Source organism: Contarinia nasturtii, unplaced genomic scaffold (genome assembly GCF_009176525.2).
Source record: "Contarinia nasturtii isolate CC-2019 unplaced genomic scaffold, AAFC_CNas_1.1 Cnas_scaffold_2678, whole genome shotgun sequence".
Taxonomy (NCBI): Eukaryota; Metazoa; Arthropoda; class Insecta; order Diptera; family Cecidomyiidae; genus Contarinia; species Contarinia nasturtii.
Window position 1 is genome coordinate 1,350,357 of NW_022199997.1, and position 26,945 is coordinate 1,377,301.

Genomic DNA, 26,945 nt, shown 5'->3' on the forward strand with positions numbered 1-26,945 from the left:
TTTCTAGTGAGTTTATTATCCGTGCGCACACTCACACCGCCAACCGATTAAGTGATGCGTTTTATCGTTTTTCCTCAATGCTCTCCATCTGTGTGTTACACAAATGTATGTTCTCTTTCCTTTTTCCACTTTTCTCTTGCTCTCGTTTTCAATACCGATACCACACCGTTCAACCGATCCTATAAGACAACAGACCGATTCGTTCGGTAAATGTGCAAATGCAAAAGAGCGAGAACGAAAATAATCAAAAATAGAATGAAAAACTAATACCGTTTGTTTTATGTCTGTATGCATGTATTGTATGTTTGAAAGTAAAATAGGATCTTGATGTGTATCTGTGTTCGCATTAAGAATAAGAATATAGAAATATGTACAGATGAACGAGAGAAGAAGAAGAAAAAAAGAAGAAGTGATTTTGTATCGCACAGTTTCAAAGAAAACATTGAATTTCATATTGAATTGAATTGAATATTTTGTTGGCAATCATTGCATATTGAAGTTAATTGGCATTGTCGCATATTAATTGCATTCATTTCAAAAAATCGTCGAAGATGCCGAAATAAAAACACGTTCATTTTACATTTGTTCTAAATTGATTGGTGCAGTGCAATGAAATTTGAACTGATTTGAGAGTTGTCATCGAGACTGGATAAATTGGTTTGGCTGAACAGAAAGAGAGAACGATATATTTGAGTAATTTTCGATCGACGAAAAGTTTCGTAATTGAATGTTGTTTCAATGGAATTTAGAGTAAATGCAGATTGAAAGTTATTGTGAAGCAATCGATTTCTTGCGCTTCAAAAAAATAAATCGAAAAAGAATTGCGTTCGTAAAGATAATATACCAACATAAATAACAAGTACTATGAATGTGGATGCCAGTGAGAGTGTTTTGGATTCGCACATCTGTTTCAATGCTCTTGCAACACTTCAGAATATAAAAAATGTGGAAAATTGTTAGTAGAATTTGGTTAATTGTTTTTGTTTTTTTTTTTCTCGTCTTTATTTTGTCAATACTCAATGATCACGAAAGTAAATTTGATGTTTTTTTTCTCTCTCCTTTTTGATTTGATATACATTGAGTTTTGAGGTTAGGTTTTGTTATTGTCAATGAGTTTTCCTTATATCGATAATGTTATGGCATTTTCACATAACAATTCGATGAGAATTCCAATTGGATTTTTTTTTTATTTTAATATTCTACGAAAAATTAATGCGTTTTGATTATGATTTTAGCGTGCAATTTTTGCTCCTCATCCGATCACGACACTTATGTATGCCCAGTATTATCTAAGGGAGAACACGTAAGTGTATCTACGTTTTAATTCTTTTTTTATCTTTTAATCACGATTTATGCAACGAAATAAATAATCACGAAATTGAACGTTTATTTTCATCAAAAAAGGTTAAAGATACATCAACGGATAATTTATCGTGGTCATCAGTGCCGCACGGTTTACAAATTTATCAAGATGCGATGGGTTTACACATTATATCGGTACAAAAATTTGCGAAAGGATGCAGATTTGGCCCATTAATGGCACCAAAATCTTACATACCTGTTGAAAATGCAAAATTTCCGTTAAAAATTTTCGGCACAGTAAATTTAGACATGGATGCAATGCACATGTCGGAACTAAGAGATTTATTCAACGTAAGACACATTCATTTGGACACCAGAAATGAAAAATACTGCAATTGGATGATTCATGTTGATCCCGCTCAGTATTCAAACGAACAAAATCTGATCGCATACGAAGAGGACAATGAGATTTTCTTTGCGGCCATTGAAGATCTCGACGTTGGCGATCTGTTAAAAGTTTGGTATTCACCAAAGTACGGTGAACGAATGAAAATGCCGCTCTTACTTGAAAGTCCGTATCCGGTAACAAAGAATGTACTGAGTCGCGGTGGTGTTGCATTGCCAGAGATCCAGTTGTTTGGCAATTATACGGCGTATGATCATGATCCAAATCACAAAACTGGTGAGTATTCATTTGAATGGTGATTTAAGTAATGCCGTAATATAAATATGAAATATTCAATTTTCCAGAAATTATGTTACCTTCAATTAAAACAATAATCAAGCCATCGTCGTATGTATGCTATGAAAATCATGCGTATAGTGCAACCAACTCATATTATGACGGCGGATCGAGTACAAATAATTTGATTAATTCGTTGATCGATCATACAAACGATGATGGGCAACAATATGCCGCCAATAATTCACTTTTGAATTTGGATGATACATTTTCCACAGAAACGGAATTCAATGACTTTATGGGGTACGAAGATGAGGGCGAGAAACTGGAGAAACTGGAGAAACTCTTGAGTACAGCAAATGATAACGAAAGTATTACAAGCGATATGCAAATGTATCCAAATGCGTCCGGCCAAAATGGCACCGAAAAAGATGAAAAAAAAGTGTATCCGTGTCGATTGTGCGATAAAAAATACTCAACCATGACCAATATATATCGTCATGTTCGTGCTCAGCATAGTTGCTTTTTGTGCAGCTTGTGCATGAATATGTTTTCACATGAAAATGAACTAAAAGAGCACATTCATAAGTGTCCAAAGTCGGACGACAAGAAACCACAATGCGTTGTATGCATGCAATATTTTTCAAATTCCTGGTCATTGACACGGCACATCAAAATACATGTGTCGGCTGGCGAATGGTAAATTAACTCATCAAACAATTATATTTCCAATTTTTTTTTTCACTGAAATTCGGTTTACTCTATTTTGACAGTGAGCCAGACATTTTGGTAGAGAAGAAAGTAAAAGAGAGCAAAAAAGTTAAGGATGATTCCAAAGAGAATTTCGATTTTTCGGATATCGAGAAGAATTCGCAAGATGGTTTTGTTGTGGCAGCATTGGGCTCTACGCCAGAGACTCTATCCTGTGTTGAATCAGACTCATGTACTGCCATTGTTGGTAACAATGGTATTGGAAACAGCATACCAATCGTAAACGATACCGCTGCAAATCAGACGTTGGCATTGGATAAGCTTGAAATTGGTTCGCCTGATGGAGCATCAGCCGGTGAAAAAGACAATGAAGTTTCTTCTTGCATTGTTTGCGAGAAAAAATTCAAGTCCAAATCATGTATGAATAAACACTTGCGCAGCGTTCATGCAGGTTTGTTATATTGATTTAACATTTAGTTTACAAAAATATTCAATGTCCTTTTTTATTTGTTAACAGTGAGAATTTTGACTGGTGTTAAACGTTCCTCTTCAAATCATGGCCATTCAAAAAATAATACCAAGCGGTCATATTTGAGTGAGAGTCAATCCTCGATCACACATACTGGATCACCGGTCAATCCGATGACAGCAAAAGCGTTGGCCTCAAAACTAAATGAACGACACAATATGCTAAACGGAACAAAGAAGATATCGACCCAAGGAATGACTGCAAACAATGGCACAGTTAACGATATTCCAGTTCCACCGCTAATAAGCATTCAAACAACATCCTCCCCATCCAATCGATTCAAAGATGGTGACGATCAAAACTCTGGCCAACAACAACGGAAAATTTCGCAAGCGAAAAAAAATGCCACAACAGATTCTTATGTGAAATCAGGCACAGACGCAAAACATCATAAAATTGAAAAATCTAACAAACAGTCAAACGGCATTAATGCATTGCATCACCCAAAAACGGTAAACATATTCAATTGTTCATATTGCAAATAGCCAACTCTAATTTATCTACTGTTTTCAGGTGGCAAATAACAATAATCAATCGCCGTCGTCACCAACTAAAATGCACAAGTGTGACAGTTGCTCGAAAAAATTCAACAAGGTATGTTAAATCGACAGTCGAAACAAAATAATTTTTTTTAATATATTAATAATGATATTTTTATAAAATAAAATAAAATATAGAAATATGAATTGAAACGTCACAAAACCGTGCACGAGAATATCACATACACATGTCCGTTCTGTAATAAGATGGTCAAACGAAAGCCAAGTATGATAAAACACTTGCGCATCGTGCACAAAGAAGAAGAGCACATTTGGAGCGATGGAAACTTTGTGGCGCAACTTAAAAAGTACACAAAAGCACCGACGGATGGTTTCGTACAGTCGGAAAGCAGCAATACAAATGAATCGAGTACCGACGAAAGGCACAATATCCAATCGAAAAATCTCACGTCCGACATCAATTCAATGGATAATGGTAATTCTTTATTTTAAATTAATTTCCACACATTTCACTTGATATAGATTCATTTTATTCATAAATTTCAACACAAATTCCTGACTACTATTATAAAAAAAAAATTATTTAGATGCAAATGGGGAAATTTACAAAAATGTTTTTTTGAGTGGTGATGCAAAAATGCCACAGATGAATTGTGCACGCCCAGCTGCAGCCATATCGAATACAAGCGAAGATGAAATGAGTTTGCTAGAGGCAAGCTCTACCGTTGATTTGAATTTGGTTGATGGCAATAGAAAACAGTCGGTTGTCAATATGACGACACAGTCCAGTTTGAACAATATTATTGATGACTGTTTCTTCGGTGACGATGCGCTCAATTGTAATGTAGTTCTTGTTCACAGTCCGTTCAGTAGCGACAACGATGTCGATGGATTCACGATGAACAATGATAACGGCGAATGTGTCATGAATAAAGAGCTATTAAGTAAATTCCAAGAGAGTCTTGAGGATATGGAAGAAAAAGTGGACAGCACCGATTTCAAAACCATATGGGAGCATGTACTGGATGAAGATAACTTGAACGATGACATATGTACTGATGAAATCGATGAAAGTGTTGTAGTTTAGCAAAAAAAAAATCATTTTTTCAAATACTTAAAACAAACTGAGCGTATTTTCACAAAACAATTTTTTTTTGCCTTTTCGTTGGTAAAACATAGCAAAGAGAACTTAAGACTTTGAATTTGGAACTTTTCTTTTCTCATTTAAAACAATTTTAATGAAATAATCAAGTGCAATAGTTCTCAATGCTTCTGAGAAATTAAATTGATTTAAGATTGGCTTATTTACTTAATATTATTAAAAGCAACAACTTATTAGTTTTCTTTTTCTTCTTTCAAATAATTCAGGTACATATTTAAACGTACAAATAAAAAAAAACACAAAATTTATTTATGTTAAACCATTTGACAACTCATATACACAATTAATTGAATATTAATTTGTGAGCTCAAATTAAAAAAACAATTGGAAAATGAATTTCAAAATAAACTAAAATGAAAGCAAGTGGTCAATCTCATTGATGGAATTTAAATCGCAAAAAGAATTACACTCCTAAGCTAAAGTTAAGCATTCAAATTCGATTTTTTTTCTACAATTCATTTCGATGTATGCGGAATTTTCAGCAATTCGAATCGCATCAATGATTAAACATATTGTATTTTTAAATCAAAATTGTGCCAATTAAAACCCATAAAACTTGCAAATTAAGAGCATTTACAGTGTGTTTTAGAATAAATTTAATTGTTTAATTTTACTTTATATTTATTTATTATTGTTTAAGCAGAGATTTTAGACATAATTCACGAAATAGACAAGTAGTGTTGGGAGATTCATTCGGAACATCGTTTCGAATTTTTTTTTTTTTTTTTTGATTTTATGTTTGTGTGTTAATTTTTTTTATATCTTAAGGGATTTTTTTAGAATTTTCAAGCGATAATTGAATTTTCGAATCAAATTACTTCCCTTTACTCATACTCTTTTATCCGAATATGGGCAGAAAACTAATTGTTTGGTAGATCATTTCTGTTTGAGGGTTCTGTGTGTAGGTTTTTCTTATATGTTTCTTCGATTGTGAATTGTGCGTGTAGGAATTACAGTTCTTAAATAAGTTAAATATCTTACAAATGCCAAATAATTCACGATCGAAAAAAAGTAAAAAAAAAACTGTCCGTCCTCACAAATTGATTTCAAGTGTAGGATATGGTGATCATTCTCGTTGGATGTAATTTAGTCAAAAAAGCTTTTGTTCAGTTCTTCCATTTGATGAAAACCAAATATAGCTATAGAAAAGTAAATAGTTCACATATTATTGTGGAAATTAAGTCAATTTTTGTTTGCACCAATTTTCTTTTTCGGTTTTAAATATTAGCGAATCAAACTATAATTAATACTCAGTTATACGTATATATGCGGAATTTATCCCCCTTGATATTTATTTGTTATATTCACCTACAACATTTTTTTTTATCATTTAATACGAGTGCAATATTTTCAGCTGGTATTTATGTTTGCAACATTTTTCTCTCTTATTTATTTTTATCATATCAGATTACAAACGATTAATGTGCCTCTAGTCCAATTTTTATCATATTTAAATCGATTAATTTTACGTTGAAAACTCTAAGATATATTATTCGTCTAACTTTTCTTTTGAAATAAATGCAACATTTTTTCTTTTCGTTTTGATTCAAGATCAAATAATTGTGTTTTTAAACATTTTTCAAACTTTCATATTAAAACAATATCAAAATTGCTTTGTGGCACTTAATATGTCTTCTTCGAAAATAGAACAAGAACGGTAAGTACGAACACTAACCATTGAACGTATCATTTGGTTGATATGTGGCCAATAAAGTCTTCGTATTGTTATGGTGGCTATGTGTTTGCAAGCGATCGTTGAAGTGCTGTGCCAAATGATTGACGTCATTCGATTGAACCGCATCGATTAAATTATCCTTTGAATTTGGATTGTGTGCATTTTCTTGCCGTATTATATAATTGTATGTCGGAGACGAGTCGGTATGATTTTCGAGTCCTTTTCGATTTGAATGGTTTCTTGTGTCGCATTCAACCTGTTCGCAAAATATCAGATTTTGCTGTTCATTCGGTGCATATCCGATATTTTGTTCATAACATGACTGGTGCTGTGATTCATTTTGTCTACTCTGTTGTTTCATTTGATCAGATATTTGTGTTTCTTCTAATAGTTCATCTTGATTTTCAGTTAGATAATTGTGCGAAATATAGTTTCTATTTGTTTCGTTCTCAATCAATGTTTTCACACGTTTATTGTACTTTAGCTCCTTGACCGATTCAACGTGATCATTTTCCACATAACGAATGCGCTGATGGTGTTGTTCATTGCCGAGCTCGGTCAATTGATTACCTTGACATTCATCCGTATCTAACAGACCTTTGTAATTCGATTTTCGAGAGTACATGTGCATGTCCATCAAACTCACCGGTGAATTGGCCACATACTTATCTGTCGATTTCACCATTTCTAATAAATTTCATTTAAAAAAAATTAGCTTTAAATTAAAAAAAAAAAAACTTAATCCATAAACATTGACTGAAAAGCTATTTTTAGTAAACTAAAAACGTGAATATGAAATCAATGAACATTTTTTTGTGGCAACCTTATAATTTGCATAATAAATAATTTTCCTTGTTTGACATACTAGTAACTGACAGACAATATATTGAACTAACTGGTCAGTTGAGCTGACAGTACGTTAGCCAGCTAAATGGACTAAAACAATAGAAGTTATTAATGAACAATCACTACTATTAAAACAAGAAAAGTGATTCATCATTAAAACAATAACGTCTATTGTTTTAGCCCCAACTGATTATATATTGTATGATTGAAGAATAAAAATATTTACCCAAAACTATTTGCGATTCTTTCTTGCTAATTTCTGTGTGAATAAACAACACTTTAATTAGTTCAAAAAGACACTTTAATTTTAATTTTTTATTTGGCCAAATGTGCATACTTATGTCACGGTATTTGTAAAGCTGATTATACACTTGTCGTAAACGTTCAATATTTGTACGGCTTGCAGTTGAATGGTCCACCATTGGCATTGAATAGTCTCGGCCAATTATGCATTTGGCTGCTTTTTGAATACTTTCCGGTGCATTCCAAGGCTCGTGGATATATCTCGTTGGAAAATTCTAGAAAATCAATTCGATATGTATGTATTTTTTATAACTGGCTTGTATTGCTAAAAATTAAATGCTTCAGGATCGAGTTTTAATTATAAATTTGCATATTTACCTTTAAAATAGGTAAATATTTACGAATAAAGTCTCCATTTGGATCGGCACGTCGACCAAACCTACAATTTTAATGTATATATAAATGAAAATGATTTCCAATAAAAATATTGAAAAGCAGCAAAAACAATGAGGATAAAAAGACAACGACATTTACCTAACGGGGCAGTAGCAGTGAAAAAACTGTTGGAAGAATGACGAAGATGAAAGCCACATCCACATTCCTGTGTTATACGGAACAAAATCAAACTTAAGTATTTCAGTTCGAACAGTGCACGGTGCATCGATCTTCAAATTTTATCTTTTTTGCTTATTTACATTTACCAGCATTAAAACAGTTATTCAAACTAAAATGAAACTTAAGTAAAGAAAATCCACATAAGACAACAAATAAAGCAATACCTGCATTTACAGACCAATCTGCATCGAGAAGAAGTTCATCGAAAACCTTCATTCCTTCTTCCCACGAAATCCATAAATCACCGCTAAACAAAAATCATTTCTATTGAATTTTATACTTATAGTAAAATATATATGTTTACCGTGTCAAAAAGCATGCTACAGCGTGTCTTGCCAAATGATGAATCCATCCTTCTTCTCGTAATTGTGTCATTATCGCATCTATCCATGGATATCCAGTTTGGCCCTATTGAATTCGATTCATTTTTACGAGAAACTTAATTTAAAGAATGTCCTTTGGTTCACTACAGGTTTATTACTATTAATTTACTTACATTTGCCCATTTTGCAAGTGCTTCTGGATTTTTTTCCCACGGAATTTGAACACCTACGTTTTTTTTTTTTTTTTAAAAAAAAAACAAAAATTAATTCGGAATTTCAGAAATGGAAATTGGCGTAAAATATACAAAAAGCTTACATATAGGATTTCCACGCATTCGGTCGAATTTACCATTTTTTGTTGCCGCACAATAAAAGAACTCACGCCATAATAATTGGCCGTGGAGAGACAGTGGTGGTTGTGCTTTTTTTATCTTTTTGTATAAATCTGAAAAATAATAAAAAAAATGTTTAAACTCCGGACTTTTTTAAAGAATTTTCCTTTTGTGCAAATCATTGTTATAAAGCATTTGTTGCTCTAAGCTAGAAAAAAGGAAAATAAAGCATAACGTAACATAACTTGCCACTCAATTGATGATAGAATACACGCACACTCAAGCAACCAAAGCGAAGATATGGCGAAAGGCCGGTTTGACTTGCCAACAAGGACTGAGGTGTCATTCTTGAATGTGAATAAATAAAAAAAAAAATTTCTTTTGAAAATGTATAAATCAAATATAAAAACAGTATTTGCCCTCTTGAACCATTACATCGGTTAACAATACAGCGGTATTTTGCTCAATGTTACCTTGGACGTCCCTATTAAATGAGATTATTATATAATAATTTGCATACAATTCGAAACGATTGTGTAATGTTGAAACTTACAAAAGATGCAACCCAGGCCTTTCTTTCTAGATGTCTTTCCATTCGTTGTAACGCTTCTGTCTCGCCGCCCTGCCAAACTGGTGGTTTTAAATTCTCTGTGTCAAAACCTAAACAGATATCTCAAAATTAGATTATATTCACTAATTTAACTTTAAAATGCCTATCTACGTAATTCGTCGAGACTGGGAACACCAAATCGGTCTTCGTGATCGTCGGTTAGTGGTGTGGTTGCAGCCTTAAGCAATTCAGGTGAGATTTCCATTTCGGCAACAGGCGGTGGATCCATTGTTTCGATAATACATTGAAATTGATTATATGTGAGCGGTGTTCGATTTCCATTTGCCTCGATTATTCTGAAAATTAACACAAATTATTGTTCAACCTTAAGAAGTTTGTAAATGATTATGCTTAAACTTGAGCACAACTAATTTCGACGTTTATTTAACGAAACCATAAATATAAATTTACTCACTTTTCGAGTTTATATAATGTGTGTGAAACCACTTGTATCACTTCGATATCTAAATCTTTACATATTTTTATGATTTTTTGGTCGCGTTCCTTGCCAAATGGTTCCGGATCTTCTTCGAATGTTAAACAAGTTGTGCCTACAAACCAAATATAAATTAATTATCATTCACATTAATGCGTTCACAGAAGTGAATCCACGAAACAGACCCCATTCTTTGAACAGTTCTGGTAGAACATTTGTGGCTTGACCGCGTACGACAAACAGTCTGGAGTTGATTTTTTTCAAATTTTGATCCAAATCCTCGAGACATTGAAGCAAAAACCTAAGAATAATCAAAATACATTTTACTATTGATCGGTGTGAACTTTGCATACTCCCAGCGATGACCATTTTGTAATGGAATAAAGGATCGAGTACTATCTGTCAAAATATTTCCCCCTATGCCAAGCGAAATTAATTCGATATACGGCGCTGATGTAAATGTCACTCTGTCATTTCACAATAATACTTTTTTGGCTTGAAAATATATAAGCTCTTCATTTAAAATGCATACACATTCATAATTATTGAATCGTTGAAAAAAAAACATGTCATAGAATATTTTTCTAACATTTTTCATTAAAAAATTTATTAAAATTTTTTTTTTATAAAAAAATTAATTTGTTTATAAATTACAATAATTTCAACAAAAAATGTTTCATCGATTAAATAAGAATCCAATGTAAATAGTAATGACAATGCGACACCTACCGTAAAAATGCAAAAAGAAACTTAGTTGGCCTCCCTTGTAGCATTTTTGTCCACCATGACAGCATCTTCGTTTTACTTGACCAATCACAGAGAAGCAAAACGAAGATGCTGTTATGGCGGACCAAAATGTTACAGTTCCAAATAAGTTTCCTTTTCTATTTTAACGGTAGGTGTCGCATTGGTATTACTTTTTACATTAGATTCTTGTTCAATCTATGAAAAAAAAAATTGAAATTATTGTTATTTTTAAACGAATAAATTTAAAATATAGAGAATTTTTATGATAAACGTAAGAAGAATATTTTAACATATGATATGTTTCTTTTTTTTACTCGACCGTTCAAAAATTATGCATGTTGAATGAAGAGCTTATATATTGTCAAGCCAAAAAATGTATCATTGTGGAATGACATAGAGTGACATTCAAATCAGCGCCGTATATCGGATTTATTTCGCTTAGCAAAGGGGGAAACGTCGTACTCGCTCCTTTACGATATTTTATATGCGCAATGAAATTATGCGAATTATTGCCAAATTATCAGAAACTCACAGCACCTCCAAATTCTTTCAGATTATCGGATGAAAATCGGATGAAAATCGGATGAAAATTGTATGCGACTTGTGGCAGTTATTATTCACACCAATTATCACGGAGAATTTCTCAGTGGGTGCAAATAATTCTCCAAGATGTGGGTTTCGGAATAATTTGTTTATTTTTTAATATTCGCCCTAACTGTCTGGCGCGAATATTAAAAATATATACAAATTATTCATTAAGCATCCGAAAATCAGAACATTCTTAGAATTATACCCATTGACATTTGAATTGAATGACAATAACAGAAAAATTTCGAGAAAAAATATATAAATAGCCATAAACTCCGAATAACTAATTGAAATGTAGAATAATTATTGAAAAAAAGCAGTAATTGGCTGCGTAATAGTGCTATGGTTTTGGTGCGGCATTAGTCATTTGTAGTGCTTCGTAATTTGGAGGAAAAAACCTACAACATATCGACTATATTTTCACCAAGGAAACCTATCTACCTACGTCATCCGGTAGAAAAGAGCTTTGGTTTGAAATGGCACCAAATAATTAAAGCCATCATTAACTAGCCTAATAATAATAATCAATCAATCATAATAATGCGCATCTTAATAATGTGGATAAAAATATGATTGATACAAAATTCCGATGTGCAATTTGAATTGAATTTCGATTGATTCATTCACCTCCATTTGTTTATCCCCACATTTGAACTGTCAGCAAACCAAGGGTCCAATATGAAAATGCATCGAAATGTGGTGCAGTTTCTCAGACCTTCGTACAATGCCGGATTATCGTGAAGTCGGAGACCGCGACGAAACCAATGAATAATATGTCGCTCCTTGTGCACAACTTTCGACGGTGTAATTGTTATATTATCGTGATACGCTTTTGATGTTCCAACTTTGTATTGATCAGTCATTGTGATGCATGCACTGGTATTCATTGTGTTACTTATTAAATGTTCAAAATGTCTTTTTTTTTTTTAAACGAGCAATAAAAGGAAATAATTTCACTTATTATAAATTAAACCTTTTCCGTTACACTTCCAAAAAATCAACAAATGAAAAACAATCCCATTCAAAAATATGTTGATTAGTATTTTCAACAGACCGGTAGCGTACTCCTGCTCTTTCTTTTAATTTGCTTCACATAAATAATATATTTTACGTAAATTGAACGGTTAAAGGTATGAAAGTATTAATTTCACGTGTATAGATATTCCGATTTAGTAGACGGATGACACATTTTTCAATTGAAATGACGTCTTTTGCAGAAAACCCATTTTACTCTACATGATTTTGTCACTTTTTAAGATAATTTGAAAACCAAATTAATTTCCTGTGTTTATAATCACGTTTTTTTTTGTAGTAAAAGAACTGATCGATTCCGATGCGAATGTGAGAAATTTTATTTATGTAATACTACGACGAAAAATCCACCTTTTTTTAAATCCATGTATTACGTTACAGTAGTAGAGTGCTTTAGTGACCCGATACCGATGATATCAAATCACAGGGTACATTTAAAATGAATTACTTTGCACTTTCAATTTTACGTATTATGCACAACGGTGACTTACAATTCTATTTATTTATCAAGTTTTTTTTTAATTTTATTCGTCAAACAGTAGACACGTGAAAATGTCACAAATATAAGTTTTTTCCTCAGAATTCCACCGAACAAAACATTATAAAATATGCTTAATTAACATCAATTATATAATATTAATGTTACATCTTGAATAACACTGTTTTTTAATTAATTGTATTTTCCAGCATTTTTTATAATAAATTAAAGTGAACATAAAAATAGCCAGAAAATATGTGATGTCTTATGCGTTTTATTTCAAATGAAAAAAAAGCAATTTTCACCACAAATTAAAGTGAATGATTAAATGGCACACACAATTTCTGTGAATTCAAAAATTTTTGGCATCGTTACTTTGAATATCTGAAGATGTGTAAATGTTTCAACTATTGCGCACGGATAACATTATGAGACTGTACTGTGCCACGATACTTCAAGTTATAACTAGCAAATAGACACAATTTTTATCGAATAGACGAACACATACAATTGTACAGCACACGTTGAACACGTTCAGTGCAATGATGCCGTTATACTTATACTCGATTAGCTGGATCCATTTCAAATGGCAAAGAAAGCAGGACGGGAGGAAAATCTATTATTTCCATTTCAATATTGCTACGGTTAGCAGGCAACAGTTTGAGCACATCTTGTGCCACGTGACTATCAAGTAAATGCAAAACGCGCACACACACACACCAATATTACACGTATACTATACGATTTCTTCTGTTTCTACTGTTTGTTTTGCATTTTCTTTCTTTTTCCTATCAAATCGATATGGATGAATTTCTTTATTTCTGTATATTATTCAGACTTCCTACTGTGGTTTCCGTTATTATGGATGCAAATATTCCATATTAATGATGACATCATGTATGAAAGGTGGACTGATTTAGTTTTATCAAATGGCCAAACTCTCAATGCAAAGCAATTTGATATCTGCCTCGGTTTATACGGTTAATTTGAAACGTGTACGCGCTTACGTAGCATATAGCTGTGAGTCACGTTGAAATTGGCGTGCATTGCATACGCCTTTACATAAGCAATTGTTAGTGTATTTGGATTGTTTTTGTTATTGAAAGGGTATGATTACTGAATATAGAACGTTTTGTTTCATTTAACAAATACTCTTTAGCAGAAAGGTGTTTTAACAATTCAAAAATAAATAACAATAACATTATAAACAATTGCCACGAGCAAAGGGAGATGGTTTTGTTTCGCAAAGTTATTTTAAATATTATTTAATTTCATAAGAAAATTATTGAAAGAATGAATGAAAGAAAATGTAAAAGTATTTTCGAACATTCGAGAACTTGTTGAGAATCGATACTGGCCAACATAGAACGGAATAAATAAATTCATAACATTAACGTAATACTTACATAAATTTCAAATGAAGCACTTTTACAAACTCGTTTCGCACCAAATAAAGTCCTTTTTCGGTACGTACCAAAATAATTGCTTGTAAATATAATAAATGTTTATTAATTGTGAAAGCTCCGAAGAGTGGTCGACCTTTAAACGTTTATTTTGGGTTTAGAGATTTTTGTAAGTAATTGCAAAAATTGAAAGGCATATTTTAGGTCTTTACGCTCTTTTATGCAATAATTCATGGCATTTGTTTTGTAAATTTATTTTCTATTTTCACAGTGAATTGACAACAGTATCATATAAACATATTGATTGGATCGAAAAGAGAATAAGAACAGCAACTAAAGGCACAAAGAAAATGTGATGTTGAGATGAAAGTGCCAACATGAAAGTAAAGTAACTTTAGTTTCACATTTAACTGTTCAACAGGCTTTATGTACTCTCTTTTCGAACACAAAAATAGACCATTGTTCAAAAAATTTACACAAGTTAAGAGCAATGAACATTTAAAAAATTATTTCTGTTGAAATGTTACATTTACGAAATCTTATCCAATTGTGGCATTCTTTGAATTTATTTAATTAGTTTTTAATGTAACAAAAAAAGGAGGGAAATAAACATATCTTATTAAGACAATCAGATAAATTATGTAATTATACAATTTCTCAAAAACTGAAGATCGACAAAACTTGAATATAAAACTAAGACAGAATTTGCTTGTGTCCAAAAATGTAGTAGTTATAATCTATTTCTTATTTATTTGGTTTTGCTTTTCGAAATAGCAGTTTATGTGTGAAAATATCTGTTCAGAGCTTAGAATTTATAAATTTCATTTCTTCTTTATTTTTTTTTTTTGTGATGACTCATTCCCCGAAATGTTTTCTTATAAATTTTTGTTTTGTAGTATATTATATCTAATATTGAGTTACAAATATATTCAGCGGACTATTTAGCATTGGATCAGCGTTAAATGAAAGTCTAACGTGTGTTATGAAATTTCAACGTCACTTCCTAAAGTACCAATTTTCTCAACGTAAACATAAAAATGGCACTCAAAAGTGCTGCAATTGGCACCGTAACAACCCATGCATATATAATATTACGAAATAGACCCCAATCGATTGGTTTCGGCGGTGGTAGGCCGGCTGCTTTATCCTCATCAGTGTATGATGGAGCACTAGCGTAGCCAACAAAAATGACCGAACCAACTTTGCAGTGTGTTGTAGATATTGGTATGCCAATCTTACTAGCGAAAAGAACGGTGAAAGCCGAACCGATTTCAATTGTGAAGCCTCTGCAAAAAGAGAACAAAAATTTATTAGGTTTTTGAGGATACTAATTCGAAAATGATATTCAGAAAGCTGAAAGGAGAAGAAGCCACTTACGTTGATGGTGTAATTTTTGTCAAATCATTTCCAACCGTTTCGATAACTCGCCGACCCCAAATCCATAGACCAACCGAAATGCCAACGCCGCCGAATAGAAGCAATGACAATGGTGTTTCTGATTCTTGTTTAACAGTTCCTTCCTTGTAAATCATCCACAAAGCAATTAATGGTCCGATTGCGTTGCATACATCGTTGCCACCATGTGCAAAACTACCAAATGTTGCTGTCAAAATTTGTAAAAATGAAAATAGTTTGGAAACATCTTCTGGGTCATCTACTTTGGTCACTTCATCGGTCTTTGATGATATCAATGGAACTTTGCTTGAATTTGGCGATAAAGTGCTTGCTTCGAGGTGTTCAGTGTTCACAATAGCATTTTTTTCTCCCCCTTTTGTCTGAAGTTCATTGTTGTTATTGCTCACAATATTGTTATCCGCTGGCAGAATTTTTCCCGAAAACACCGTCGTATTCGATATGGGAATGACAACTTCATTACACATATTCGTTGTTACCGTGGACCCGATATCATCGCTAATGTGCAAATGAAACAAAATGTAAATCAGTAATCGGATTTCTACGTCGTTTTTTTTTTTGCAATACGTACCTTTGTTTGGAATTTGAAGAAAATTGAACGTTTAATTGATTGTCAAAGTAGCTTTGTAGAGGCTGAGATTGAATTCCTGTACACAATCCATGTCCATTCTGTTGTTGATGATGTTCGTCGATAAAGTTTAAACTGGTAATGGTCAAATCGATGTTGTCCAAGCTTCGATTTTTGCCCAACAATTTTTCGGCCTTTGCAACAATCTTTGCATCGATTTTGTAGTTTCCGTTGGTCTGTGAATGATTTTTTTCGGCATTCGATTGCGATTTATCGTTTGCATAAAAGCATGGACTCAAGCTGCTTAGGTTATTGAACGATGCCAATTCGGTTTGTTCGGTGATTGCAGGCAACATCTTTGAATCGGATTGAACTAATGATACTGGACGTCGATTTCGTTTCGTTGGACTTCCGCACGGTGTCGACTCACTCGAATCATTGATTGTAAATTTAACACGGCCACCATCTGTTTTTCCCGTAATTTCTTGGCGCTGCCATGGAACAAGGAATATTTGAATTGCAATGGCAATGATTAAGCCAATGACTGAACTAATCGCAATAGCAATTGGTGCTGTAATGTTGTCCATGTAAAGTACTAAAATTAAATGAAAATAGCGTATCGATTAGAACATGCTTATTGGTAATGTTTGCAGACATTAACTTACATTTAGGTCCATCGAGCACAATACTTAAAACGTTAATAAAAGTTGTCAATCCATATATAAGAGGTAGAGCGATAAGGCCAGCATTCAGTGGGTTGTTCGCTTTCAAAATCAATGTACGAATACACCAAAATAGAAAAGCACTCATAATTCCACTCATGACGGGTGAAATGAACCAAGAACCAATAATTTTTCCCAACGTATACCATTGAATGCCGTTCGTTCCGCGTGCAACTAAACTGAATCCAATGGTTGATCCGACAATGCTATGCGTACCAGAGATGGGTAGCTTAAGAAATGTTGCGACCAGCAACCATAGTGCACTGCTTGCCAAAGCCGAAATAAAACCCAACATCAATTCAGTTTCCGAATCATTGTATAAACTTGTTTCCAAAATTCCTTTGCGCATTGTATCAGATACTTTGTAACCTTTAATGAGAAAAAAATGTTTTTTATTTATTTTTCATTGAAATTTGTGACTTTCACTTGATACCTACCAATTAAAATCGCTCCAGACACTTCACATATGGTGGCTAACCAACAGGCAGCTCGAATCGACAGTACACCGGAACCGACACTCGTTCCAAACGAATTGGCAACATCATTGGCGCCGATGCCAAATGCCAAGATAAACGCAATCACAAAACCCAATATAACTAACCACAGAATATTTGTCGAATATGCTTCTAACATTTTGTTATTTTAATTTGTTGATTTTGTATTTTAAAAAGGGACAAAAAGAAGAACCGAAATCGTCACTTGATCAACAAGTGGACAAAAAAAGATTTCAAGTAAATAAGTAAAGAAAGTTTTAATTGAATCGATCTTCGAAAAATGGCTATTATGAAAACAAATACTTTTAGAGAAATGAATAAAATGAAGAAACGATTGAGCAAAAATTAAATGTTTATCAAATTTAATGCATATTTATTTGCATTTTCCTGGTGCAGGTTGGTAGACGCCATTAAAAATAATTAACTTTCGGAATGGTTGGAATTCTTTTTTGTTTTTTTCAATTTTATATACTAATTTGTACTATTCGTACTATATTGATTTTAACCACTGACTACTATCACTTGAAAAAGTTGAAAAAATAGTAAAATATATCCTTTGCAATACTACAAAAGGGGTTCCACTATTCTGACAGATAAGCAAAGATGTATGGGATGCAAATCGCGTTTTGTTTCTTATTTAATATTTTCAGTGGGTTAAGTGAATGATAAAAATGATGCAGTACTATCCGTCACAGATTATCGTCTGAAATTATTCAAGTTGGAAATTATTTATGTAGATTATAAGAAAATTATTTATCTTGATCTCACCTGAGGTACGGAAAACCCAGAAGACAGATGGATCTTTTTCATATCTGAAAAAAATAAATTGAAACATTTACTTTTAATTAATAATTGATTGAAGTCTATAATATACAGCTAAATACTGAAATTAAATTGTTGAAGAAATAGACAATTGAATTCAAAATACACATATCTGATACCTTTACAGGTTTGTATGTAAATCATAACATGACTAATACTGTTCATATTGGTATATTAAAAAAATTGTATATAAGACAAGAATTTCATCATTTGAAGTATTTTGAAATAGGTCATCGCAAGAAATCATTCACTGTCAATTTATTGGAAAATCACAGAATTCAAACAACTTCAAACTCTCTTCAGTGAACTGCAATATCCCTGCCAAGAGGCGATGAATTTTGTATTTGCGAAAATCATCGATTTACGTATTAGAATCTTCAAATTGAATTGGAACATGCAATGCCATTGAGTTCAGTTTAAACGAGTTAAGTAGAATACGGAACAATAATAATTTGTCACAATAAAATTAGAAACGAAATATGAGTTTTAATTTACAATATATTGACTATAGTCTGAATATGCAGCGAGTAGGCGTAATTTCACTGTGTTATGAATAAAGAAAACAATTCAATTACACGTTTTCAAACTATAAGTGTACGTATGAAGGACTTAGAAATCATTTTGGATCTTCGTAATGGAATAGATATCATCAATTGCTGTTTGTTGTCATCAATTATCATTATATACCTAATTACTTCTAATTAATTTGCTCGATACATTTACATTGAGTTTTTATTATTTTCATTTTTTGACACTGTCGATTTGATGCACTCAAGTGACTTGCACTCGTTTTCACATTGGCATGCCAAATGACTTATTGTTTTGACTCGTTATGCATACGGACATAAAGCAAAATGCACTCAGTAAATTGCTCACTTGATGATACAATTTAAATATTCTTCATTGATATACTATCTAAGGTGAATTTCTGATAAATTAAATTTGAGTAAATATTCGAATACCATTTTCACTTCAATTTTATTGTCATTTGAATTTCACATTGTAAAGTATACTTTTATTGAGCTATAAATTTTTTTGGCATATAGGCGCCAATTCTAGTAAAAATAAGTTTTAATATAGGCGCAAATTTTTTCCTCGAAAACAGTATTGGCGAAGAACAATAAACTCATTTTTGTCCATCGATTAAAGATATGACATGTTTCACGTTGACCTTGAGTGAGATCATGTTAGACTTAACGAACAGTCTTGATTTTGTGATACGAAAAAAAACAATTGATTTTTTTTTGTTGAAATTATAAGAGTCATCGTTGTTTCGTGTGTTCATCTTTAAATCATTGTATAAAACACTTAGAACGAAAAAAAAGTGATGCAATAAGTTTCAGCTTTTCCGGCATTGTCAAGAAATTTGGTGTAAACATTCTTGATTGCTGTGAAATTTTTTGCATTCAATCTCTAAATACAATACGTTTGCCTACATATACTATATGACGTGATTCTAGCATGATCGAAATACAATGAGTTTTTTCACTAGAAATGTATTTTTCACTATCTTTCTACGATATTTGACTAATTCATCATAATTGCCAAATACATCTGCCACAAACAACATTTCAAGAGAACAATGGCCTTTTTTATGTAAATGGATATTCATTATGTTTTTTAACAAAGAATTGGAAAAAAATCGCCTTGCATTATAAATAGACCGTTTGATATAGCCAAATATTGTAGATCCTTTTTTCCATAGCAAGATGGATTGAACAAAAAATGATGTATGTATATGTAAGGATATGCAGGTGTATATTTGGCAACTGAATGTCTGGCCTTGAATATAAAACCAAAATGATTGTATGACAAACATACCTAGAACACATTGACAATCACATTCAAAACCGATGTTTTCTTGTTCAAATCAGAAACAAATATTTTGGTTGTGCTTTAGAAACATAGTAATGTTTGTTCCCCTTCTTTTATTATGTTTTTAGTTTCATTGGATTTCTGGTTTTTTTACAAAGCAGGGAATTTTCCATTTAGATGAATATTATTTCAAAATCAATCGTTGTAACTGAATAAAATAAATTGATGGTGTGCTCAAAGGAAAAAAAATAATAAAAATCAATATTTCGATGTTGAATGTTTTTCAAAAATAGTTTTTGAATTTGTTTAAGGAACCGACATCACATATCTTAAACCTAGCTTCTATAGGTTCAGTAACAATCCGACAGTCATGACCGGATATCGTCTTCAAAAATAGCAACTGTTATAATCGGTGAAATATTGGTATAATTCGATAATAAAATAAATTCATTTAAGCAAATTGGCCCATAATTATGTACTCTCCGTCTCGCGAGAGTCGAGCGCTATCCATATAAATACATTGTGACGTCACATATCTTACACAGAAACGACATCTTTGTAAAACAGGCTAACTACAATGTAAAAGTAAAGCGAGAGGAGAAGGGAGTAAATAAAAAGGGGAAACAGATATGTTTGATTTACATTGTAGTTAGTCGGTTATTAATAGATGGCGTTTATATAGTGTGCCCTTATTGCGCTTGACTCTCGCCCTCTCGAAATTTCGATATCATAACTTTAGGGGTATTACCCAAGTTATCGGTGGATTTTCATGAAAATCGCATGAATATCAAAATTTCATAGTGATATTGAAATTTTGAGAGGGTATATAGTATGAAGAGTACATAAATATAGCACAAAGAAAAAAAATTCAAGAATATGTTGATAGAAAAAGTGCTATATTTCGGCTAAATTCATACATAATTATCAAACCCATGGGTATGCATACTCGGGCGATATTCGGTCATGACCGTTGGATTGTTACTGAACCGCTTCTATGACGCAATTTAATTCGATATGAATTTATTTAATGTAATTTTTATTTGGAAAATTGTCAATCTGAATTTACATCTATTGCGAGTCAGCAATAATTCTGTTTATTTTGCGGCCTAGTTTATGGTTCTGAGTTGCATACAATATACAATTACACGAAATATACAACCTTTGTTGTTTATCAAGTGCAGTCAGTTACTGACTGTCAGTAGGTATGACTCATTAAAATGATTCATAAGTAAATATTGGGCTCTTTAAGATCTAATTCAATACTCGGAATTTTGGTATGCCATAGTTATTCGAAAATAAATATATCCATAAGATGAACTAGTTTTGCATTTCTTTTGAACTTTTAAAATAGTTCCCTTATACCGTCATTTAGGTTGAAGGTTCAATGTTTTCTGAGTGCATGGATGCAATAAAATAAAAATTATCCATCCTCATGATTATAAATTATCGTATTATTTAAATTTGACCAGTTTGGATACAGAATTGTACAAATAAATCAATTTGGGTGAATGATTTTATGTTTTTTATGTTTTGACTTTAGGCTTTCATAATTCGAAATAAATCGTTGGAACAGTTCAAATTCAGTTTTTTTATGTGCATATTTTTTATGACAAGCAAAATTATAACTAAATTCAAATGACTTTAAATTATTTTTGGGTATTAAAATTAATAGTTCCAGTGTAAATATTTTTGAATTCTCTTAAATCAACATAAATTGACAGCGAATTATTTATATATTTCGTAGCATATCTTACTATGACGCAATTAATTAATTTTTGCTTGGATCTTTGGGCAAACTAATTGCGGCGTATAAGGAAAAATTTGTAGAAACAAAAAGGATTCGTGACCTGCATGGAAGTTTGAAGGCTTAAGAATGACTCATAAATGGATCAATTTTTTCTTTGAGCTAGCTTTGCGTTTATTTGTTGCGAAGGGGGAATTTGCATCATTGTGTGGTCAATTTGATTACAAGACGATATGACATGTCAATAAACGAAAATTATCCCTCGGAAACCATCTGCGAAATGTAAAGTTCGTTTCGTTTTGACCTTTACGGAAATGCGGAATAAATCAGTAAATTTATGTGATAATTTTATATGGATAAGTCAATAATAATTTGGATAAAATTAAGATTGTTTTGCACGCATCACAACATGATGTAAGCGTTATACAAAATTTTATTGATCGATATTTCAATGCCTTGCCGTTCATAGCAGAACCTCACATTTCGCGGATAGAACAGATGTACTATACATTTTATGGAATTCACTGTGCTATACAGTAGACACGTGGAAAATGTGTGCTTATGCCCTTAATGCACGGCATAAGTATAACAACAACAATTTCCGCGTTGGGGTCTCACCCTACAAGTATGCGTATCATATACTTTTTCTTATTGCACAAATTCGATTATTTGTCTTTGAACAAAAAAAAAACAACAATGATAAAACCAATGAAAAACACTTCAATTTGGAAATTCTAATTATTTTATATATTGAAGAACACAAACACTGATTTGAGTAATGTTGTCAAATACTTGCATTACATGTATCACAAGATATTCACTTTTTTTCCAATTGTTATCAATTGCATTCCAATTTTCTTTTTCAGTTCACAAAAACCAGAGTTTAAGTTTAATCGACACTGTTTCCATTGAATACATACTTGAAAAATAGGCGATGAAATCAAAAATTTGGTGTTAATTGATTCGAACAGCAAATCCTTTTTGGCAGAAGACCACCTTTTCCTCAAACAAGGATATGATGGAGAAAACGAAAACGAAAAAAAGGAGAACGTTGACAGCCGTACAGACTGGATTGAAATAAGAGCAACTCTGAATTTGTGGTTTGTTTTGTGCACTATATATTTGAAGTCAACGTTCACATGTGTGTCCGAATACTTGCGATGCTATTATTATTCACTATCCATCTCTTTTCACACAACTCACACGATACAACATTCATATGGAGAAAAACATGAATTGCGAGTGCGCCGCATAACGTTTATACTTTACACACGTGTATGTGTTATTCACTATATATAGAGTTGTAGATGTGAACACAGTTTATCCTATTGACAATCAATATTGAATGTCGAACCAATCCAACAAATACCGTTATTTGAAATGATTTCGCATTCAATAATTCATTGAGAGTTTATTTTTATTTGATTTATAGAACATTCTCATTCGAAATCATTAGCAAAAACCGGATAATCATAAGCAATGGAAAAAAAGACCAATTGAAACATTTCAATTCGAATAAATATTTTAACCAACGGCAATGGCTCAATTTGTTCATTGTAGAAGGAGAAAAAACGCTCCTGTCACATGCACGTCATTGAACGTACCCATTATGATAATTACGTTGGAGACTATGCTCTAATTACTTCTGTCAAATGAGTTGATGGTATGTTTCTGATATATATACCATTTAGTATGTGCTTTTTGTTTGTTTGTTTTTAAATTTTGACTCAGCAATCATTTTTAATGAAATTTCATATAATTTTTTCCGCTACAAACTTATTGTAAAATGGAATTTTAGAGAATAGAAGGGGAAAATATGATCAACCTTTCAGTCGACTATAGACATTGAATTGTGAAACATTTAACGCAGTGACAAGTGTGAATATTTTTAAAGATGAGTGATTTTTATGGAACGAAGTTATCCGTTGAATCAATTAAAGTGATTGCCGAAAGTATTGGTTTGAATTCATTGGGCGATGATGCAGCCAAAGAGCTGGCCGACGATGTTTCATCTAAATTAAAGCAAATTGTTCAAGACGGTACAAAATTTATGCATCATGCCAAACGAATGAAATTATCCATTTCTGATATTGACCATTCGCTGAAAGTACGAAACATTCAGCCTCAATACGGTTTTGTCACACGTGACTTTATACCATTTCGATTTGCTTCCGGTGGCGGTCGTGAATTACATTTCAACGAAGACAAAGAATTAGACTTGACCCATCTTGCTCAAGCAAATCCACCAAAATTACCATTGGATGTTTCACTTCGAGCACATTGGCTTTGTGTAAATGGAATTCAGCCGGCTATTCCTGAAAATCCACCACCGATATCACAAGTAATTAGAATTACAATTTGTTAAATGAATTACTTTTTATTTAATAAAATCAACTCAATTTAATTTCTCATTTAGATTGAACAATTGGTGGATTCAACAGATCCAGCTAAAAAACTTGACACTATAGCAGAGAAAGATGTGGCCGGCAAGCCAACGACAAAATTCAAAAATTCGGAAACCGTTTATGTCAAACAAATTGCAACGCATGAACTGTCGGTGGAACAACAGCTGTACTACAAGGAGATAACCGAAGCATGTGTTGGTGCAGAAGAACCACGTCGCGTAGAAGCGCTACATTCATTAGCAAATGATCCCGGTTAGTATTTAATATTTGAATCATTTTGACAATAAGATGACGTGGCTAATAGTTATTCATGCATATCGAATATTTTTCAGGTTTACATGAAATGCTTCCAAGAATGTGTACATTCATTGCTGAGGGTGTAAAGGTGAATGTAGTGCAAAAGGAATTTACATTGTTGATTTATCTTATGCGAATGGTCAAGGCGCTTCTGGAAAATCCATCTTTACTTTTGGAAAAGTATCTACATGAATTAGTACCCTCGGTGACCACCTGCATTGTATCACGTGATCTGTCAACAGACAATCAACAGCACTGGGTAATGCAAACTGTTTATTTTGCTTCTAAATTACAGTCTTAATTACCTCTTTCGTTTTTTGTTTCATTAGGTGCTTCGGAACTTTGCAGCCCAACTGATGGCGCTGATTTTGAAAAATTTTAACAGTAAGTTGTAACACACAGAGAACATAATTCAAAATTCTCATCTAATGGAATATCGAATCGATTTGTTTCATTTTAGCATCTACAAATAACTTACAAACACGTATGACAAGACTATTCAGTAATGCTTTACGAAATGACAAAATATCTCTGTCATCATTGTACGGATCGATAGCTGGTTTGGCTGAGCTTGGAAGTGAAGTGGTTAAAATATTTATCGTGCCGCGTTTGAAATTCATTTCGGATCGAATCGAACCATACCTGAGTGCAACAGTATCAAACAATGCTGACAAGACAGTTGCTGGCCATATCAGAGCGTTACTACAGAAATCATGTGTTCCAGTCATAAGAACAATCAGAGATCCACCAGATATTCTTGAGGAATATATGTAAGGACCAGACTTATTGCTTAAATACAAACATTGGCTAATTTTCTTTTATTATTATCATCTATTTCAACAGTCACGTCTATGGCTTCCTTGGAAATACACTACTTCCAGCTGTAATCAAAGCTCGGAATGGCCCACCGCCAATTCCAAAATAGATTTAAGGTATAAATAGTCCAGAGTTTATTTATTCTCTGGAATTTATTTGAAAACACCATTTGATTTATTGTATGAACGATTAAAAAATAAATAAAAACCAAGCTGAAATGGCTCATTTTTTGAACTGTAATTTGATTGTGTGGTTTATTGACATAATGACTTGAACATTATAATCAATCGGAATTAAATTTTCAAGGTGGTCTGTTGTAGCATTTTTAATGTTTTAGAATTCTACTGTTTACTGAATGGTTCAAAGAAACAAGCAACGCAAATTATTTGTGATGCTAATTGGTAGGTAGTTTGTCTTTAATATATAATGATCAATGCAAAAAAAGAAAAGAGTGAAAATGATTCGTCATTAAATATTTTTGAAAAAGTGTTCGGTTGAGACTAACGACCCTTTCGTGAGCACGATTGTCAACCAATCTAGTACGTTTTTTTCACATAAAACTAGTCTAACGCAATACAGATGTTTCGATGAGCGACAGAGACAACTATAGACGCATTCACTGTGTTTCGTTTCCACAAGTTCACCATTGTTCATCATATATTGTCTACAAGTCGAAGTTAACAGTTCAAGAAGAAAAAAGTGCTCAAGCCAAAATATTCAACAAACGCTATCATTTATTTTGCGGCCATTGAAAATGTAAGTAAATCGGTTGAATAGTTAGTTTACAAACGCAGAATCGCATTCAATTTTCATGTTATAGCAACATTTTGAATGTTTTCAATGTTCATTTTTTTCTTAGTCGTGAATTCGTCAACATTTTCAACGGTTAATCATAAGGAAAAGCATTCGATAATTTTATTCATTTGTTACTTCGATTCAAACAAAAGTTGGCTGACGCCTTTCTCCATTTGCGTTTTTTTTTTCTTTGTTCAATTAGACTTTTTCTGAATTATTCAAGCCGAATTATCGAAAATCAATGATTTTTCAACGATTATTTCAAAGAATTATATTTTGTTTTCTTCATTTTTGGCCAAACATTTTTTTTTTCAATTTTTTTCTCATTCAGACGCCATTTTGATTTTTTCTCCCAATTACATGACTTGCATAAAACATCTGATGTGCTTCACACACACTCATAGAGTTTTTTCTGCGCAGTTTTGTAGCGAGAAACACACGAACAACCAACGATTTCTTTGTTTTTCGAAATTAAATCACATATAGTAACGAATTATCGACGCATTTTCACATAAATTCTTGGTCGGGTTAATAGTTAGTTTACAAACGCAGAATCGCATTCAATTTTCATATTATAGCAACATTTTGAACGATTTTACTGCATTTTTTTAATGTTTTCGTTTCTTTTCTTTGTCAATTTAGAATCAACATGCAAATTTTCGTCAAAACATTGACTGGTAAAACCATTACCTTGGAAGTCGAACCATCCGATACCATTGAAAATGTAAAGGCCAAGATCCAAGACAAGGAGGGAATTCCACCAGACCAACAACGTTTGATCTTCGCTGGAAAGCAGCTCGAAGACGGTCGTACATTGAGCGACTATAACATTCAAAAAGA

At 32.5% G+C, this 26,945-nt stretch overlaps 5 protein-coding genes across 6 annotated transcripts in view; 3 read left to right on the plus strand and 2 right to left on the minus strand.

Annotated features, from left to right (window-relative positions):
* Positions 1-393: 393 nt before the first annotated feature.
* LOC116348727 lies at positions 394-6,159 on the plus strand. Its single transcript, XM_031779805.1, has 9 exons — positions 394-955; positions 1,236-1,303; positions 1,405-1,984; positions 2,053-2,683; positions 2,758-3,146; positions 3,213-3,676; positions 3,738-3,818; positions 3,902-4,199; positions 4,312-6,159. The coding sequence occupies exons 1-9, from the start codon at positions 865-867 to the stop codon at positions 4,809-4,811; spliced, it is 3,102 nt and encodes a 1,033-aa protein (XP_031635665.1). The 5' UTR covers positions 394-864; the 3' UTR covers positions 4,812-6,159.
* LOC116348728 (cryptochrome-1-like) lies at positions 6,148-12,883 on the minus strand. Its single transcript, XM_031779807.1, has 16 exons — positions 11,929-12,883; positions 10,152-10,267; positions 9,946-10,081; positions 9,642-9,826; positions 9,474-9,580; positions 9,394-9,404; positions 9,170-9,267; positions 8,905-9,033; positions 8,762-8,814; positions 8,570-8,673; positions 8,430-8,512; positions 8,185-8,251; positions 8,029-8,089; positions 7,745-7,925; positions 7,634-7,666; positions 6,148-7,248 (listed from the first exon to the last, which is right to left on the minus strand). Exons 1-16 carry the CDS (start codon positions 12,186-12,188, stop codon positions 6,557-6,559), a joined length of 2,316 nt encoding a protein of 771 aa, XP_031635667.1. The 5' UTR covers positions 12,189-12,883; the 3' UTR covers positions 6,148-6,556.
* A 1,529-nt stretch (positions 12,884-14,412) lies between these two features.
* Positions 14,413-23,054, minus strand: LOC116348821 (sodium-dependent phosphate transporter 2). Of its 2 annotated transcripts, none has more exons than XM_031779968.1 (7): positions 22,713-23,054; positions 18,180-18,223; positions 17,355-18,114; positions 16,861-17,286; positions 16,199-16,790; positions 15,592-16,125; positions 14,413-15,500 (listed from the first exon to the last, which is right to left on the minus strand). In XM_031779968.1, the coding sequence occupies exons 3-7, from the start codon at positions 17,548-17,550 to the stop codon at positions 15,218-15,220; spliced, it is 2,031 nt and encodes a 676-aa protein (XP_031635828.1). In that variant the 5' UTR covers positions 17,551-18,114; positions 18,180-18,223; positions 22,713-23,054; the 3' UTR covers positions 14,413-15,217. The 2 variants fall into 2 exon arrangements, with proteins under 2 accessions (XP_031635828.1, XP_031635829.1); XM_031779969.1 differs by lacking the exon at positions 22,713-23,054 and adding an exon at positions 18,353-18,371.
* Positions 23,055-23,456: 402 nt separating this feature from the next.
* Positions 23,457-25,550, plus strand: LOC116348761 (transcription initiation factor TFIID subunit 6-like). The gene is made up of 6 exons (XM_031779870.1): positions 23,457-24,133; positions 24,209-24,449; positions 24,530-24,753; positions 24,824-24,878; positions 24,955-25,264; positions 25,338-25,550. The coding sequence occupies exons 1-6, from the start codon at positions 23,687-23,689 to the stop codon at positions 25,417-25,419; spliced, it is 1,359 nt and encodes a 452-aa protein (XP_031635730.1). The 5' UTR covers positions 23,457-23,686; the 3' UTR covers positions 25,420-25,550.
* A 384-nt stretch (positions 25,551-25,934) lies between these two features.
* The window catches only part of LOC116348726 (polyubiquitin-B-like), a 1,987-nt gene continuing 976 nt past the window's right edge, over positions 25,935-26,945 (plus strand). The window contains exons 1-2 of the mRNA XM_031779804.1: positions 25,935-26,066; positions 26,748-26,945. The exon at positions 26,748-26,945 is cut by the window's right edge and continues 140 nt beyond it. Of these exons, the coding sequence (XP_031635664.1) occupies positions 26,755-26,945 (191 nt within the window). The 5' untranslated portion in view covers positions 25,935-26,066; positions 26,748-26,754. The remainder of the gene's footprint in view (positions 26,067-26,747) is intronic.

Coding starts and splice junctions, on each gene's coding strand:
- LOC116348727 (XM_031779805.1), top strand. CDS start 865: ATGAATGTGGATGCCAGTGAGAGTGTTTTGGATTCGCACATCTGTTTC. Junction 1,304..1,404: donor TATTATCTAAGGGAGAACAC/GTAAGTGTATCT, acceptor TCATCAAAAAAG/GTTAAAGATACATCAACGGA. Junction 4,200..4,311: donor CATCAATTCAATGGATAATG/GTAATTCTTTAT, acceptor AAAATTATTTAG/ATGCAAATGGGGAAATTTAC.
- LOC116348728 (XM_031779807.1), bottom strand. CDS start 12,188: ATGAATACCAGTGCATGCATCACAATGACTGATCAATACAAAGTTGGA. Junction 10,082..10,151: donor AGAACTGTTCAAAGAATGGG/GTCTGTTTCGTG, acceptor TTTGGTTTGTAG/GCACAACTTGTTTAACATTC. Junction 8,513..8,569: donor GTAGCATGCTTTTTGACACG/GTAAACATATAT, acceptor ATTTTTGTTTAG/CGGTGATTTATGGATTTCGT.
- LOC116348821 (XM_031779968.1), bottom strand. CDS start 17,550: ATGTTAGAAGCATATTCGACAAATATTCTGTGGTTAGTTATATTGGGT. Junction 17,287..17,354: donor GTCTGGAGCGATTTTAATTG/GTAGGTATCAAG, acceptor TTCTCATTAAAG/GTTACAAAGTATCTGATACA. Junction 15,501..15,591: donor ACAAAAATTACACCATCAAC/GTAAGTGGCTTC, acceptor CTCTTTTTGCAG/AGGCTTCACAATTGAAATCG.
- LOC116348761 (XM_031779870.1), top strand. CDS start 23,687: ATGAGTGATTTTTATGGAACGAAGTTATCCGTTGAATCAATTAAAGTG. Junction 24,754..24,823: donor CAGACAATCAACAGCACTGG/GTAATGCAAACT, acceptor TTGTTTCATTAG/GTGCTTCGGAACTTTGCAGC. Junction 25,265..25,337: donor GATATTCTTGAGGAATATAT/GTAAGGACCAGA, acceptor CTATTTCAACAG/TCACGTCTATGGCTTCCTTG.